Source organism: Apostichopus japonicus, chromosome 7 (assembly GCF_037975245.1).
Source record: "Apostichopus japonicus isolate 1M-3 chromosome 7, ASM3797524v1, whole genome shotgun sequence".
In the NCBI taxonomy this organism is placed as follows: Eukaryota; Metazoa; Echinodermata; class Holothuroidea; order Aspidochirotida; family Stichopodidae; genus Apostichopus; species Apostichopus japonicus.
The window spans coordinates 25,646,499-25,663,717 of NC_092567.1; the positions used below are offsets into that span (position 1 = coordinate 25,646,499).

The 17,219-nt window shown below is 35.0% G+C and overlaps 2 protein-coding genes across 8 annotated transcripts in view; one reads left to right on the forward strand and one right to left on the reverse strand.

The window, feature by feature from the left end:
• Positions 1–393: 393 nt before the first annotated feature.
• Positions 394–13,380, forward strand: LOC139969888 (snake venom 5'-nucleotidase-like). 3 transcript variants are annotated; one of them, XM_071975261.1, is made up of 9 exons: positions 394–514; positions 5,717–6,069; positions 6,676–6,889; positions 7,829–8,014; positions 8,619–8,825; positions 9,893–10,144; positions 11,428–11,583; positions 12,062–12,262; positions 12,827–13,380. In XM_071975261.1, exons 2-9 carry the CDS (start codon positions 5,737–5,739, stop codon positions 12,991–12,993), a joined length of 1,716 nt encoding a protein of 571 aa, XP_071831362.1. In that variant the 5' UTR covers positions 394–514; positions 5,717–5,736; the 3' UTR covers positions 12,994–13,380. The 3 variants fall into 3 exon arrangements, with proteins under 3 accessions (XP_071831362.1, XP_071831364.1, XP_071831363.1); XM_071975263.1 differs by lacking the exon at positions 394–514 and adding an exon at positions 1,409–1,471; XM_071975262.1 differs by lacking the exon at positions 394–514 and adding an exon at positions 1,420–1,462.
• A 99-nt stretch (positions 13,381–13,479) lies between these two features.
• LOC139969887 (uncharacterized) overlaps positions 13,480–17,219 on the reverse strand; it is a 28,763-nt gene continuing 25,023 nt past the window's right edge. For 2 of the 5 annotated variants that reach the window (XM_071975257.1, XM_071975256.1), the window contains exons 13-15: positions 16,549–16,636; positions 15,693–15,827; positions 13,480–15,267 (exon numbers count right to left, since the gene is read on the reverse strand). In XM_071975257.1, coding sequence (XP_071831358.1) covers positions 14,704–15,267; positions 15,693–15,827; positions 16,549–16,636 — 787 coding nt within the window. In that variant the 3' untranslated portion in view covers positions 13,480–14,703. Of the gene's footprint in view, positions 15,268–15,692; positions 15,828–16,548; positions 16,637–17,109; positions 17,148–17,219 lie in introns of all 5 variants that reach the window. The other 3 variants (XM_071975259.1, XM_071975255.1, XM_071975260.1) reach the window with 2 other exon arrangements.

The following is a 17,219-nucleotide window of genomic DNA, read 5'->3' on the forward strand; positions in this document are numbered from 1 at the left end:
TAGCTGATGAACGCACAACTTGGTAACGACATTCGTGATTATCTGAATCAATGGGGTTTACTTACCCTGCCTGATCTAGCCTTGATGCGCTTAACCCGACCACTGAATAACAAAAATTAAAATGAGAAAAGCCTTTAACAGTTTGGATAAAAGCATCATGCAACAGACTGAACGAATACCCAAGTTCAGCCGCTAAGAAAAAGAGGACCAAAAAAATGGAGAGATGATTTAGCTTTATATTGGCTATATTGTATTTACACTAAGTAATTGTGAGCGGTAAACTGTACCATTATGAATATCCCGGCACAGTTTATTCATCTCGTATCATAACGATCAAGTTATATCTTCTGAAATTCTTGCACAGATTTGAATAGATAACTCTTATATTACATACCATTGATCAAAATTCTTTAGTTGGATTTGCCTCTGACGTCACGACCGATAACGGCGAGTTATGGCAAGATATGACTGTAAGACCGACAATGCCTGTACGGTGACGTCACACATTTTTCATGTGTGATATTTTAACTTCGAATTTATTGGGAACCAATCAAATATATGTATTAAATTTATTGAGATCGGTTAATATACTTAATGAAAGTTAAATTGAAACTTACAGATGCGGTGAAACTAGAATAGATTAATTCCCGTACATATCTTGTTTCTTTTCTCCTTTCGGGGAAAAGGATTTCAGAAGACATTTTGGTGGCTACTATAGGTCATGTTAGGAAGCAGACAACAAACCGCAAGTAAATTATAACTTTGTATATGCATACAGGGAACACAACAAATTATTTTAGTTTACCTCTGATCTCTCTCCTTTAGAAGACGACGAAATTTCGGATTTCGTCACAATGACGTCATTAGAACAAACGGGTGCACCGTATGGACAATTGTAACGTAGAAAGCGATGATTTCAGTTTACTCCTAACACCAATGATACAGTAGGCTATATGAATGTGTTTAATTGCATTTGGGAATGTTCATAACCACAGTACGGTGCAAAAAAAAAAAAAAAAAATGTGTTACGGTTTGGTATCGTTAAATTTGTGTTATTATTGTTATTTAAATTTTGTATTATTATTGTTATTTAAATTTTTTATCATTATTGTTATTATTGTTTTGTCAGTTATTTTTTTTTAATAACGAGCCTTTAAATGGATACTTCAGTTCTTCCTTACATATAAATAAAAGTGTTTTTTGTTTAATCAAGGGTTCTTAAAGTCTATAACATATTGAAAACAACTATGTCCCTACAATAACTCCTTTAATATGATTACGACAGACCCAAGGTCGAAAACTAGCACATATGATAAGTTTAACCAAAGAGCATCCATACAGCTGGTATGTATATTCTGATTAACTCATATAAACCGTATACAATTTAGTTGGTTATAACAGTACAAATTAGCGCACACGTGTATCCAGCAACAGCATCCTTCATTTACTATAAACAGTGAAGGTAAGTACGGTAAGTACCTCTTTAGTCCCATTTAAACACTTCACCTATTTACATTATGCACTATAATGTACCTTTTCTCCCTTTGATTTGCTTTGATAGTAATTTGGTATTTACTGTTAATGTGTCATGTTTGATTGTTTCACATTAATCGCTATCATGCATGATGGGTAAACACTATATCAGTTGACCGAATTGAATATTACATAAAAGGCTGCATGAGAGTATATAATAATCGCATTATAACCTCATTAAAATATCAAGATAATGTTATATAAATAAATCACTTCAACAGCTTATTTACACGAATTCAAGCCATATCCCAGCTTTATTTTCTTGCGTTCAATCGGTTGCAGTATAAGCTTGAACCATTCACATGTATCATAAGACTATAACTGCGTACCCGTAAATCAACAGAAATAATTCAAATCACAACCTCATGGAAAACGATACCGGCGTCGACGTGTATCTTGGTGTGGCTGTAGAATTGTATTTAATAACTCTAACAATTAAAAAAATCTTTGATATGATAACCATTTTGCTTCTCCTAACTAGGTTATTAGTCAAAGTTTACTTGTGTCCTACAAACTTAAAGAAGGTACGTGTTCATAAATTTCAGTGCAATTAATAATTTATGCAATGTATCACCTCTTTTCTCCTGTTTCTTTGAGAGGGGTGGGAGTGGGTGTGTGGACTCGGGGTTTATTTTATCATTATCGTTCCAATGTTTGTGATAAAGAGACCTATGAGATAACAACAGTTTTAAATCACTTACTATAATAAGCGAGACAGTCAACACTGATTCAAAAGTATGTTTTATGTCCCACCAAGTTAATTTTCCTATATTTCAATACATCAATACTTGTTTATGACAGGGAAGCAGTTAGTTTAGCACATGAAGAGAGTATTGCATTTCTATACTTGCCATAAGTATTTAAAATTGTAGCAGCTTTGACCAGCATGAAATATGCCCCCTATATAACTGCATACCCGTCAATCAACACTAATCTGATACCAACGTGTAGCTTGGTGTGGCTGTATAGAATTGGATTTGATAAACCAAACTATTGATGAAATCACTGACATGGTAACAACTTTGCTTCTTCTCACTAGCTTATTAGTCTCAGCTTATTACAATACAGACTTTGGTGTGTCCTACAATCTCAATGTAAATACGTTTGCCCATACTGCATTGAATTTCATTATCTCAGGGCAACATGTTGCTGCATGGAATCTATACCTAAATAGTGTATATGCAAAGGTAAACGTTTATAGTTAAAGCCAACCATTTATACAGCAGTACTGGAAGGTGGTATACCTATATTAGAATCTATATTTTTGTGGCTTGGATGTTGAAGAGCATGAATGGAAGAACATGTGGTGCCCAGCTTGGGTCAATGGAGACAATTTTAGATCCCTTTAGGCCTGCCAGGAGCAGCGTACGAAAATTGCTTACTACTAAGTAAAGAGGTTTAGTAACAAGTGACGAAAACTTCAGGCTCGGATAGCAAAAGAAAAAGTCATGGTCATGATACGGAAATCGATGATGCCATGAATGGCCCAACTTATCTGCTATCCACTGATGGTAGCATTTAGCTAGTGAGAACTTCTATCTAGACTTAGAGACCACATTACGTTTGTGATTTAGTGTGTAAGACAATGAGGCTTTTAATAGGAGTATGCTACCTTATAAGACCTTTATATACTATACAGTTGAATCACTTGCCGTAATATAGTCATCATCATCATCATCATCATCATCATCATCATCATCATCATCATCATCATCATCATCATCATCATCATCATCATCATCATCATCATCATCATCATCATCATCATCATCATCATCATCATCATCATCATCATCATCATCATCATCATCATCATCATCATCATCATCATCATCATCATCATCATCATCATCATCATCATCATCATCATCATCATCATCATCATCATCATCATCATCATCATCATCATCATCATCATCATCATCATCATCATCATCACCATCATCACCATCATCATCATCATCATCATCATCATCATCATCATCATCATCATCATCATCATCATCATCATCATCATCATCATCATCATCATCATCATCATCATCATCATCATCATCACCATCATCACCATCATCATCATCATCATCATCATCATCATCATCATCATCATCATCATCATCATCATCATCATCATCATCATCATCATCATCATCATCATCATCATCATCATCATCATCATCATCATCATCATCATCATCATCATCATCATCATCATCACACGGTCCCGATGTAAGGGGAATGATGGGGTGGAGAGTCTATCAAGTTGTGTATGCCCTGGCTCTATCTGGAGTGACGTTCGTATGATACACTTGATATATTTCATACTTCTATTCATCAATTGTATATTTATCGCAAGGAGACGCGGAATGTTCATTTTAAAGAAATTTGTGAAACGATGTTGTTATATAGTAAGTTTCTAAATATTTCCATTCTTGTACGCCGCCAGTTAATTGCATTTTCACAAGAAAAATTGTGAGAATTTTAATTGGTAGATTAGTATGCACTAAAGAAATTCTCCGTCCTCGTGGAAGCCCTACTAGTGTAAAGAAAAATTTAAAAAGGAAATCAGTCTTCTTATCAGTTCTGCCAAGCATCAGTGCATTTTGAGTTGTAGTGTGTAGCACCGCCCGCGATACAAAATGTTACCAGCATAATAAAGCATGATTTTATGATAATAAACAAGATACAATATTATAGCTAGCAATCTTTCGGGATAAGTCTATGAATAGCTTTTTGTTACCAGCTTTTTGTTTGCCAGTGGATGGAGAGTTCTATTGGCATAAAGGTTACAAGCACTTCAATTCGATTGATTGGATCAAATGACTATAGGATTGAATGGATGCCTCCAAGTACTTAGATTGAAATAAAATCCTTTCAGTGTATGGATTGGTAGCGTTGATTTATCTATGGAGGAGTTCTCCATGTGTATACTCATGTGTTCGTTGACTTAAAGGTCTGCTGTATAGACCCCAACTATAGCACGCTATCATGGAAAAGTTTCTTGAGATTACGTAATCGACCTGCTTGGGTCGTAAAATGACCTCTTTTTACCAATTAGTCTGCAACGCCTGGCACATATTTTTCTTCTATGAGGGTCTTTGTGTGAACGCTGTACGATTAAACTACACTGTAGGCATGGACATATTTCCAAACAGTGTTTACACAGAGAGCCTAACGGTGTTAAGAAGCTATGCAGGCTAATTGTAAAGCCTGATGTCGAGTTACGACCGTGGCAGGTCGATTACGTAATCACAAAACTTTCCTAGCTATATGCGTGCTATAATTGGAGCCAATAAAGCAGATCTTTAAGTTAATTTTCAATGACAGAGAGACGATATAGTGTAGTCACTTTCAATCAGTTAGGTTAAATTGACGTTTAACAAAGATTGAGTTGGATAAAATGTTTCGTATAATTTCGCACCATAGGTTAATTAGTACCCCGAGTACCAGCGCGAGTACATGCAAATATATGCTAGATTACGGGAATGAGTACTCACTAACGGTCTGCTTCGTTATAAATGACACGTTGGCCATGTGCATTAAGCTATACCCTTTCCGTCATAAGAAACGTTTGATATAGCCTAAAGAGTATAATATATGAAAATCAAATCAACTCCCTGTAACAAATTAAAAGTTGCTTGAATCCTTACGATTTATATAGTGGAACACATCAACCTTAAGTTTTTGTCCCGTAAGTTAGCTTAAAGTATTGCAATAATCAATAATGTATGGGCATATGATTAGCTGTGCATACAAGCATCGGTTAATGAAAATGAAACAAATTCAAATAGAAGGGTTTTCGAAACCATTGACTTAATATATAGACTCCACTAGCAGAATCGTTACATTTCTAGATTTCTTTATCATTTTTTTGCAACCTCCTTCGAAGAGTCTCATCAATAATAATTTAAATTTTCATTTAATAAAAATCTACATTTTTAAATGATACATTTTCCCCCTGCTTTTTTCCTTTTTTACATGTTTTAATCTTATACCTAACTGGATTTGTTTTTCTTTTGTTTAAAAAAGAAAAACAATTTATCATGATACTATTATGTTATAATAATGGATGTGGGTGTCGGGCAAGCAGGTTATTTATGCATTTTTCACAACTAATTTAATTAATAAGACTATATTTAAAAACAAAACCGTTTTTAGTAGTTAATGTTATTTCTCTAATTAGTCACTCGAGGCCAAGCAAAGATGGCTTTAATTGGAAGATGTGTGGTCTATACCATTTTCATGATGGGGATGGCATCTGCTATGGAGATCAATTTTCTTCACACCAACGACTTCCACGCACACTTTGAGCAATTTAACATCGATGGAGACAGATGCTCCACGGAAGAAGAAAATAACCAAGAATGTTTCGGTGGAGTGGCTAGAATGGTCACCAAGGTGAACGAAATACGAGCACAAAACCCGAATACGATATTGGTTGACGCAGGGGATCAACTAGGGGGGACCAATTGGTTCTACCATTACGAGGGACGCGCAACGGCTTACTTCTTTAATAAAATTGGCTTTGATGCTATGGTATGCATATTTTTATACTTGCCCAAGATGGGTTCGTTACGTAAACGTTAATATAATATAATATATATATGTATATATATATATATATATATATATATATATATATGTATATATATATATATATATATATATATATATATATATATATATATATATATATATATATATATATATATTATAGTCCATTGATAAGTACCATTGAACAATATATCAAACACATTCTCTCGATGAAACTGCTGTACTGGTACTAAGTCAACCGTAACTAGTTCATCAGCTTTAAAGAGCTCGGGTCAAATGTCATATTTAGATTAGACTCAACTGCTGAGATACTACACCGATTATTTTGGTGTATTTATTTTGTTTTTAATGATGAGGATGTTCTCTACAACATACGCATAACAATTGTGTCTATGTATGCATGCTGTAACTTAAAAATAATAATGAGATGGGTTTAATAATAATAATTACAGAAAATAATTAATAACAACATTTTATGCAAATTTAAATTATACAACTATAAATTAGGGTTCGAGAGTTCTTCATATTGAATCATGTGAAATTGTTATAAGTTTGTTAAATGGTGGCTGCATACTTAATTTTTTTCAGACAATCAGTAACCATGAATTTGATGGAGGCCTTGACACTTTGGTGAGTTATTTAGGAAGGATAACGTTTCCAGTTGTAACTTGTAACATCGATATATCCCAGGAGCCAAACTTTCAAGATCTTTTCACCAAAAGTACAATTCTCAAAGTTCAAGGTTCCAAGTTTGGAATGGTCGGTTACACAACATCACGTGCCCCTTTACTTTCAGACACAGGTAAGAAAAGAAATTGATTTACAACCATTTCATTATTCTTGGGATTAATATTACATATTTGAAAGTGAACGAGTTTAGCTAATTTTTGATCAATAATTTTCTTGCCATACGATATCAAAATGCAGTAACAATATAGTTCATTAGTATGACTACACAATTTTCATTTCAATCAATGAAGTAAAAGGTAAAATTGTGCTGTTTTTGAATTTGCTATTTTTCATGTGGTTAATACTATAGTAGGGGAGTATATGTCTTGGCGAGCGAAAATATTACCAATAAAATTGAGTGGATTTTTTACACGGTATAGTTGAATTTCACTTGAAAAAAATAAATAAAAGAGTTTTCTTGTCTAAATGACAATTCTCTGCAGGGTTGACCAATATAGAAATAGGAACTTAGAAAGGAAGGGGAGGGGAGGGGAGGAAAGAGAGCGTTGGAAATGGGGACATTTCTCTCCAATATTGAAATAGGGAAAAGAATAATATCTTTGACTCCCTTATTTCTAGCTATGATGTACTTCCTGACCTTGCTTAATCATTCACTTGGTTCTACCGACGGGCTGAATTCGTCGCCGATTTTCTCATAAACCCTAATGCCGATCGACTTCATGTCATTTTCCCATGAAGTATCGTCAAACTGTTTATTGCTGTTGAGGTCGTTGCCGTGTCTGGAAATAATTGAGTTAATTCTATGTTTACTAAACGTTATGGCGAACTTTAATGACATTTATACATAAAGCTAATTGTATTAGAAGAAAATAAAACAAACGCACCTTATAGCTGATAAAGAAAACAGAGTCATTTGTTCCGTAATTATTTGTTTCCATTTTGGCCTTAAAAATGCGAGGAAGAGGGGAGGGGGGGGGGGGGGGTGGGCGAGTGGAAAGTAACAGGGCGATTGCTTTCCATTATCTTTTATCATTTTTAATCTCGATAACAGGGAATCTGAGATTTGAAGACGAGATACAATCAATACAACTTGAAGTCAACAAACTATTGGCAAAGGGTGTCAACAAGATTATTGTGATTGGTACGGCAGACTACAGTATGAACCTTGCAATAGCCAATCAGGTACGAGGAGTCGACATTGTGGCGGGAGCAGATCCTATGACTCTTCGAACAAAAGGTGTTTATTATATTTATTTTATTGTCTTTTATTTTGATTGCTATAGTCGTGACGAACCTCTAAGATCATAATGAGATACACTTTATAAACCAAAAGCATGCAGGCAAGGAAGAGCGGGAGCTGATAAGCGAAACTCTGACAGAGGAAAAGGGTACACTGTTAAACACCGAATGCTACAAAGCAAACGACTGGCTAATGCAGCCTATCTGGGATAATATTATTGTCCCATTACATTATAACCGTACGATAGCATATCTTGTTTTCTATATACAACGGTAGAGTTAATTATGGTGCTTTCTATCTAATTGCAAGGGAAATTAATTCCTCCCCCCGCCCAGAAAAAAAGGTAGCGTAATTACTCTCCATGATATTGTCACGTTGTATTTACGTTAATGTAAATATTACATTAGTTCATAAGTGTCATATGGAATGGGGTTTAAATTGTCTCTATATAGACAATTGAGTTAATTGATAAATTGATTCGCTGTGAAATATATAGACACGTTAATTTAAGCCAAAACTGATGCCGTGATTTAAGTAATAACATTACGTGTTTTTTATCACGTGACCGGGAGGAAATACCTTCACAATACCTTCTTAACAGGTAAGCCCGACCCGACCGATGAGCAGGTCCATGGCCATAACTACCCTACCGTAGTCCGTCCCGAAAACTCAGACGAAATGGTCTTGGTAGTCCAGGTCCAGATATTCTTCAGATACCTCGGTTACCTCAAAGTTACCTTTGATGATGAAGGAAAAATTATTGGATACAGCGGAAAGCCGATATCTTTGGATTCATCTGTAGAACAAGGTATTAACGAAAGAAATGCGTATTTTTGCATAATATTTTTGCATAATATAAGAATTTCACATGTATTGCTTAATGTTTTCTGATGCGACCCGTTTTAGCCTTTCCTGTGGATATGCATATGTAATATTTCATTTATAGGTGTGGCGTAGAGTTGGATAAATTAGCCGTTAGTGCTAAGAATTTATTTCCCCATTTTGCTACAAGTTTGTTAAAAAAAGGATAGATTTTTGCGCAAAATATGTTTGTTACATGTTTAAAGTAGCTTAAAAGTCTGCTGTACAGACCCAAACTATAGCACGCTATCATGGAAAAGTTTCTTGAGATTACGTATTCGACCTGCCTCGGTCGTAAATTGACCTCTTTCACCAATTAGTCTGCAACACCTGCCACATATTGTTTTCTTGTATGAGAGTCTTTGTGTGAACGATGTTAACTACACTGTAGACATGAACATTATTCCACACAGTGATTACACAAAGAGCCTATAGGTGTTAAGAAGCTATGCAGGCTAATTATTGAGCCCAGAGTCGATTTACGGCCGTGGCAGGTCCATTACGTAATCACAAAACTTTCCTAGTTATATATAGCGTTCTATAACTGGAGCCAATAAAGTATATCTTTAAGATAACATGGTATTTTGGCGTCATTTTTGAACGACTTTTAAAAGAATTGTTGACTTTTTAAAGGCATTGAAGACTCGCCCCAAACCGCGTGCGGCCATCTGAAAAGTTAACTTTCCGTTGCTTGCAAGTGACGTTTTGTTGTGTCGCTACAAAATGCAGAGAGTACTTTAATGGAACGTGATACCTTGTTATCTTTAGCTGGACCTGAGATGTCCATCGCTGTATTGTCTATACACTGTGCTGTGGGTATTGACCGCAGCTGTATGCACTGACTGTACACTAGTGTCTAATTACCGATGGTAGCAAGCTGTGTGTGTGTATTTTCTGGGATCGATGGTGATGTCTAACAATTTTGTTACACCTCATTCGAAACTAGGTCAGATTACTGGCATTAGACGTTTCTTTTTGCGAGAGTCTTCACCCCCTTTAATTTCCTGTCGCCAGATCCAGCAACATTAGCCGAGATAAAGGAATGGGCAGCACCCATCAGACAACTAGAGAAGGATTTTATTGGTGAGACGTACGTTAGACTAGAAGGAGACTCGTCGGTTTGTCGCATTCAAGAATGTAACCTAGGAAACCTGATCACAGACGCCATGTTGTCTGCTTACGTCACTAGTCAGAGTGAAGATGGTTGGAGTGACGTAAGTATCGCAATGATGAACTCTGGCGGTATCCGGGACTCCATCGAACAAGGTAAGACGTTCTTGAAGACCCGAAGAAACTCACGACTCATTATTAATGTCGGCGATGAATTTGTGGGTGAATTTTTACAGTCTGAAAATTAACTCACAGTGAGCCCATTATTTTGTCGAACCAACAAACATTAATAATGTAGAAACAAACTGTAATGTTCCGCATAATATTTCGAAGAATGTTGTTGCTGTATTTGTTATTGTTATTTTTCCATTTCTATTGGTTTGTGCGAAATGTTTGTCCATGAAATACTGAACGAAGAACTGCTATATTTTATTAACTGCAATGTATGAGATTCTCAATGGAATCAAACCCTGTTCCCTGCTTCATTGGCCTTTCAAAAATACAAAAACTAAACCCAAGGGCTTTATGCAAAATTTAGGATAAAAGATAAAGTAGATTATTTACTATCTACTACCAGGATATTTAGCGAAAAAGACACGTGTACTGGAACGTTCTACACGGAAAGGTTTGTATTTCACACGCGATTGGAACGACCTTATGTTTAACGGAGGTGGCATAGTAACATTTTTGAATGACTTTATTGTTTTTGTCTCCGCTAAGTGAAAGTATTTGACTATTTCAAGAAGTAGGTTTAAATGCTCTGTTCTTTTTCTTAAAGTGTTGTTGAGTAGCTTCCCTATTTCAAAGAATAATCAGAGGTAATTTAAGTTAATTTTGTTAGTACATGAGGAATATCTCCATGTACAATCTTTGCTGAAACTTGCAGAATGATAACTCGTTTTCCACTGTCTCGTTCCAACTAGGACCTCACTCATTCATGGACATATATATGTACGTATATGTATCTAAATGCATACATTTTTTAGTGAGAGAATTGAATTTATTCTTCTTTTAGTGAAACGAAACATTTTCATATATTTCCCAGTACTTTGCTCCAATTTCACTTTGAGGGCATAGATCTATATTTCAACAAATTAAATTAAAAAAACTTATATCATACGCATGGAATGAAAATCGTCACCAGGCTGCGTTTCATTTATGTTTCTTAGGAGAAAAGATTAAATTCATCTCTGAATCTCTGAGGTATTCTCAGATGTTCAAGTGGTCATTTCTCACAAATTACCCAAAAAATTATAACTATAACATTTAACAATTAATATGTGTTTACATAGGATGTAAACTATACGACCGAAGGTCATCGGTGACGCCACAACAAGGGTGCATATTACTCATTGACATTTTGGTTACGTCGTAGCAAGTTAATTGGTCTATTACATTTTATAATGTTTACCGGCTGTAGTTTATTTACCCGTCTACAGGAATGATAAAGAGGAGTGATATCTCGAACGTTATTCCATATGCAAATACCATTGATAAAATCGAACTAAAAGGACGCCATCTTTATGAAGCAATGGAACGATCTGTCGAGAAATACGATATTTTACTCCTACCGGGATTTTTCTTACAACATACTGGTGAATATATATTGAGTAATTGTTTTTTGTTGTTGATAAATTGATAAATATGTGGAAGATAAATTGTGCGTTGAAAATAGTGTTAGCCCGTTACTATAGTGCGGACTGTCATATAAGGAGTCTTCTTGGCGTGCCATGTTAAAATTGTAGCTTGCCTGGAATTTGAACTATATGCTGGTACTATAGCGTACCATTACAGGAATAATGCCTTAAAAAACATTACATGTTACTTAATCCAATGAATATCACTAGGAATGGTGGAAGCAGGCATAAACTATACAGAATAAATTCGCGCAATAAAAGGAGCCAGATGGTTTTAAAGAAATTTACCACAGTGGCTTGTTTTTAAATTTCTTCCCATTGAAGGATTTGGATTTATTGGTATCCTGTTATGCTTGAATAAAATGACTTTACTCTTTATCACGCAATGCTACGATGCGACGGCTTATAACTTTAGACTACATATTATCTTTAACAGGACTGCGTGTGACCTATGACCTAGCGTTATCGCCTGGTAACCGTGTTCAATCTGTGGAAGTGTTATGCACCAAATGTCAGGTACCTAAATACGTGCCACTGGATCTTCAGGAGACATACGCATTAGTCGTACCTTCATATCTGGCTAACGGTGGAGACGGGTTCGATATGATAAAGAACAATAAAGAGAACCACCAAATAGGTACGTGATTATCATATTGATAAGCGAGATGGATCAATAATGCAGGTTGTAAACGCAGTGAAAGGTGGGTAGGTTAGGCCTAGTAGCCTAACGGATATGCAGTATAGGATAAACGATAGTTGTAGTTAGTCACGAGGATATGTCTTGTTGAGATCGTTGTGATATAGTATTATATAATTTGGTAGCTAAGTTAATTGGTAAAAGACAATACATATAGAAACGGTTTATAAAGGATGGTTACTTATTCAGTTATTGTTCATATGGGGGGACCAATGCATGTGATAAAACAGCTAGTCTTGTTAATATTAATTAGGTGAATCAGTAGTTGCAGGTGATAAGGACTCCATAAGAGAGAACAGAAAGACACTTAAACTAACAGAACTCGCAATCAAGTATATATAGACTGAACAGAACTCTCCTGCACTTATTGACTAAGACAGAGCTATAGCACGAATGATTATGACATCAATGATGGTTACATTAGAATCTTTAAAATATTTGCATTTATTAATAACCATAAGCTAATGATAGTACTGAGCTCATATCTAAGTCTTTTTCTTTCAGGAAATGTGGATTCTCATGTCTTGATAAGCTACGTGAAGAAGCATTCTCCAATTCAACACGGAGTCGAAGATCACATAACTGTCCTGGGCCAGGTCTCAAATGGAGTAACCCTTGAAATATCTAGTTTCCTTATATTGTTGACGATTTTTGCGAACGTTATTTTCTGATTTATTCCTACATGATGCCAAATCAAGGCAAACGCACTGCACAATCGTGCATTTTGGAGTAATATATCACTACGCTTTCTATAATGTATCGTCAAGTGCCATTTAACAGAGCAAGAATATGTTGTGTAATAAACAGGATGAACATACTCATTTAATATTCATGATGGGCGGGGCTTTAAACTATAAAACATAAACTAAAAATTGATTAAGTGGTTTAAATAAACAGTTAAGCAATGGCTGTTTCGAATCAATCATTCGTTTTGATCACTTGTGTGTATGCTGTAATCCGCTCTCTATAAAAACGAGATATATATAATATATGATATATATTTATATATAATATATGTGTATATTATCCATTGTCTGAGCCCTCCTCCAGCTCAGGAAGATAAAAACATAAACAATGAGGTAGGAAAGACAAGAAATATACTCACAGAAAGAAACAAAGAGTTGATTTGTGTTTTGGCTCTTATTATTATTATTATTATCATCATCATTATTATTATTTCTTTTTTTGGTCCTTAATTCTTAAGAGCAACTTACATTTTACGTTTAATTTTTGACGGAGTAATAACTTGAATGTTACCATTCCCGGCCGAGCACCAAAATATTTAGTTAACAAGTCCATAATTTCGTTCTCTACAAGCAGAAAGTAGCCTCCCGAATAATGCCATCATGCTGGAAGACGAGTTACAAATGTTCCCAAGAATGATTCATGACGAGTTCCATAAGAATATTCTATTATTTCTTTTCTATATTCAAAAATCTGAATCTTACTTCCTTCTAACAGAAATCATGATTTATATTTAGGATTTTTAATCAAGTTTAGTTTCCACCAATACTTCTTAGTATCATTTATTGATCTATATACAATGAAGTTATTCTTTACACTTGCAACATATAATTAAATAGTTGCAACATGATGTATAATATCAAGTAGATCGCTGCAACATGCTGAGATATTTGCAATATGTAGTATAATATCTCTGACGTACTACAATCATTCCTAAAATTATAAAACATATCGCCCGCTGTACATATTACTTTACCATAGACAGGTTCGGTATCTGACAAATATTTGTAGAGCCACGCCACCAAATACAATTGCAATACACTGATTATATAAATATTATAGTAAAAGTTATTCTGCTCAACACACAAACATCGACGTACTATGTTGTATGAATGGCCAACCAACAAGTGTTTGATCAGACCACGCAGAAAATGATGTCATCCCCATGCACCAATTATGGAACAGATGGCGCTCCATGTCATGAATTGAAGGAGTTGGTCCACACCATAGGCAGTGATTGGATGGGAATGTATCAACGCCGAGTGACGTCATTCACCATATACAATCGTGTGAATTATGACAACAATTATATCATCTAATAAATTCAATTGTTTGGACTTCTTCAAGTTGATAAAGAAAATATATTTTATCTATGCTCACAAAATCGACCATTAACGATCGACTTTAATACCTTACCATTTTATACCTTGTTTTAATATTGTTTACATCAAAATGTTTCTCCATTCCAGATTGCCAAAACGTTGGATTTCGTCACGTGCTAATGTTCATACTAAAACCAAAAGAAATCATTTGATCTAATTAACAAATGAATAATATCGTAGATACCTGAATACCACGAGCTATGCCGTTAAAATTCCATTTTATTCCAGTTATTTTAAGAACTGTCGGAACGTTGTTTAACAAGAAGAAGTTTCAGCTGGTCTCCTCTTTTTTCGTCTTGGTTCCTTCTTTCTTGACGATCTCGTCTCTGCTTGGATTCTTAATGGTTGGACAATTTTCATCGAATTCGTCCAATCTACTTTATGTTTCACCGACCTCTCCCCTCCATCATTAGATTCACGAACATATTCACCTTCTTTCTTTCTGACCTCTTCAGTGTTTGAATCCTTTTTGTATTGATACAATCCAATATTGGAATAACCATTGTCTTCTATCACGTTAGGATAGACAGGCAATGGCCTGTAGTAAGCCGGGCCTAAGCTATGGCGATACAGATATGGACTCGGTTCCGAGGGTGGAATTGTTAAATGTGTTTGTCTGATGGGAGGCAGAGAAGTAGGAGGAGGTCCTAAAGATATAACACGTGATTGTTCTGTTTTATCCAAGAGAGAAGTAGTCATCATAAATGCATCATCTAAAAATCTATTGATTCGTTTACGTTCTTTCTTCCATTTTCGACGGAGTTCCCTGTAAACTTTTTCTTGGTTTGGTTCTTCAGTATTGTTGTTGTTTTCAATAATCTGTTAAAAAAATAACGAACATATGAAAATCATGATGACTCATAAATTAACGTTCGTTACGAGATACAGTCAGTACGGTAAAATATTACACACATAGTTACGTCTGTTAGAATATATCCCTTTCCGACCCCCCCCCCGACCCCAACCCTTCCCCGTCCTCTCCGATCAACGGAGCCAGAGCCATATATTCAGACCGCACTCCCATCCAATTTCTTTGAATATATCTATATGCCGAAGGTGTTCGAACAAAAATGTTAAACATTCAAAGCATTCAGTTTTTGTACAATTATTTCAAACATTCGTAGCTAAATGAGGAGACGGTTGGGAGGGGTGTAGGGATTCTGGGGTTAGCATACATTCGTATCTATTCAAATATATATTGTTTTTTGCTTCTTTCATTATAAATTAAATGAAATTGTTCTTACTGTGGTTGATTTATGGGATGAGTTCTTGGTCGGAGTCGTCATACTCATCGGTATCGTAACTTCCGTAGCTACTTTCTGATCCGCTGCTACTGTCGGATTCTCCATCTTCGGGCCTTTCCGAGGGTTCACCGAATCCTGCATATCATAATTTGAGAAATGTTAACGGATATAATAATGTGGTTATAATTGGACACTCGTCTCCTCTGGTTATACTCATGGTATATTGTACCAAATAATTCCATATAATCTAATACGGGGCAATGGGTTCTCAACTACATTCCTTTGTTTAAATATAATTTCTTATATTTGACACCCCAAGAGTACTGGATATGGTTATCTCAAATTTGCCCTGTTGAGGGCAGGATGTTGGTTGACTTTTTAGATACCCTGGGCCCCATGACGTCCGTAATACGACCCGCTACGTTCTAAACCAAATAACATAAAAAATGCTAACTTGAAATCTTCCATAATATATAATTTCATTGACATTTGACACGTGTCGTGTAACCTATAACGTGATATTGCCAAGAAATCTTTATAACGCTGGATGTAAATATGAACTAAATTTGGCTCATCCTGGTTATTTCCTTTTATTAAATACTTTACAGTTAAAACAAAGAATCAAACATCTACAAACAAAAGAAACAACAGTAGTATATATTATGGCTAGGGTAAAGTGGCATTTTTTAACTCCAGTAAAATTTGTGACTTAATTCGAGCGAGCAGACTAAAGTAAAGTTTAAACTTTTGAGATAATTTTTTTATCGACTATAGAATTAAGAAAACAGAGTAAAACAAAGACATGCAGGACAAAGCGAGAATTAAAGAAAGGACAGAAAAACAAAACCAAATATACCTCCAGCGATCTGTTGCTTTCATTTGGATAATAATTACTTCCGCGTTCTTTCGTTTTTCGTTTCCTTTTAGAAGTTTCTTTCCTCTTACTAACCAAGGATTCAGAACGAAAAGGTGAAGTTGAAAGGAAATGAGAGAATGTGAAGGAAGAAGAAGAGAAAAGATAAAAGTGCAAAACCGAAATAGCGGGAAATTATTCATTTTGAAAACATAAAACATTAGTAATCGTCAATTAACATTTTTGGAACATTATAAAACTAATTTCAGTCTATTTTACGTTTGACTATTTTTTTTTTCATTTTTTTTTATATGCTTGGCAACTAACAACATTATTCTAAATCCATTTGAAAGTTCAAAGTTTTGATAAACTTTTTGGCAATTAATAAATCTTTGGACATACAAAAAACATCAATTCGTTCTCACAGCTTACCTTCGAAGATTTTTTTTTCAATTTATCGTCGACACAGTTAAGATAGAAAAATGAGATAAAAAGAAATAGCGCCTCCACCAATTGTTTTTTAATTAGCAGAGAGAGAAAAAATTTGCAATGTCATGTTTTTACCAAAGAAACTCATAGCATCGCCGAGTGCATTTTTGAACCTGTTTAGCGAAAAGACAATGTGATAAGGTTATGAACATTACGTCAAATATTGTGTTGTAAGGCAAACGATT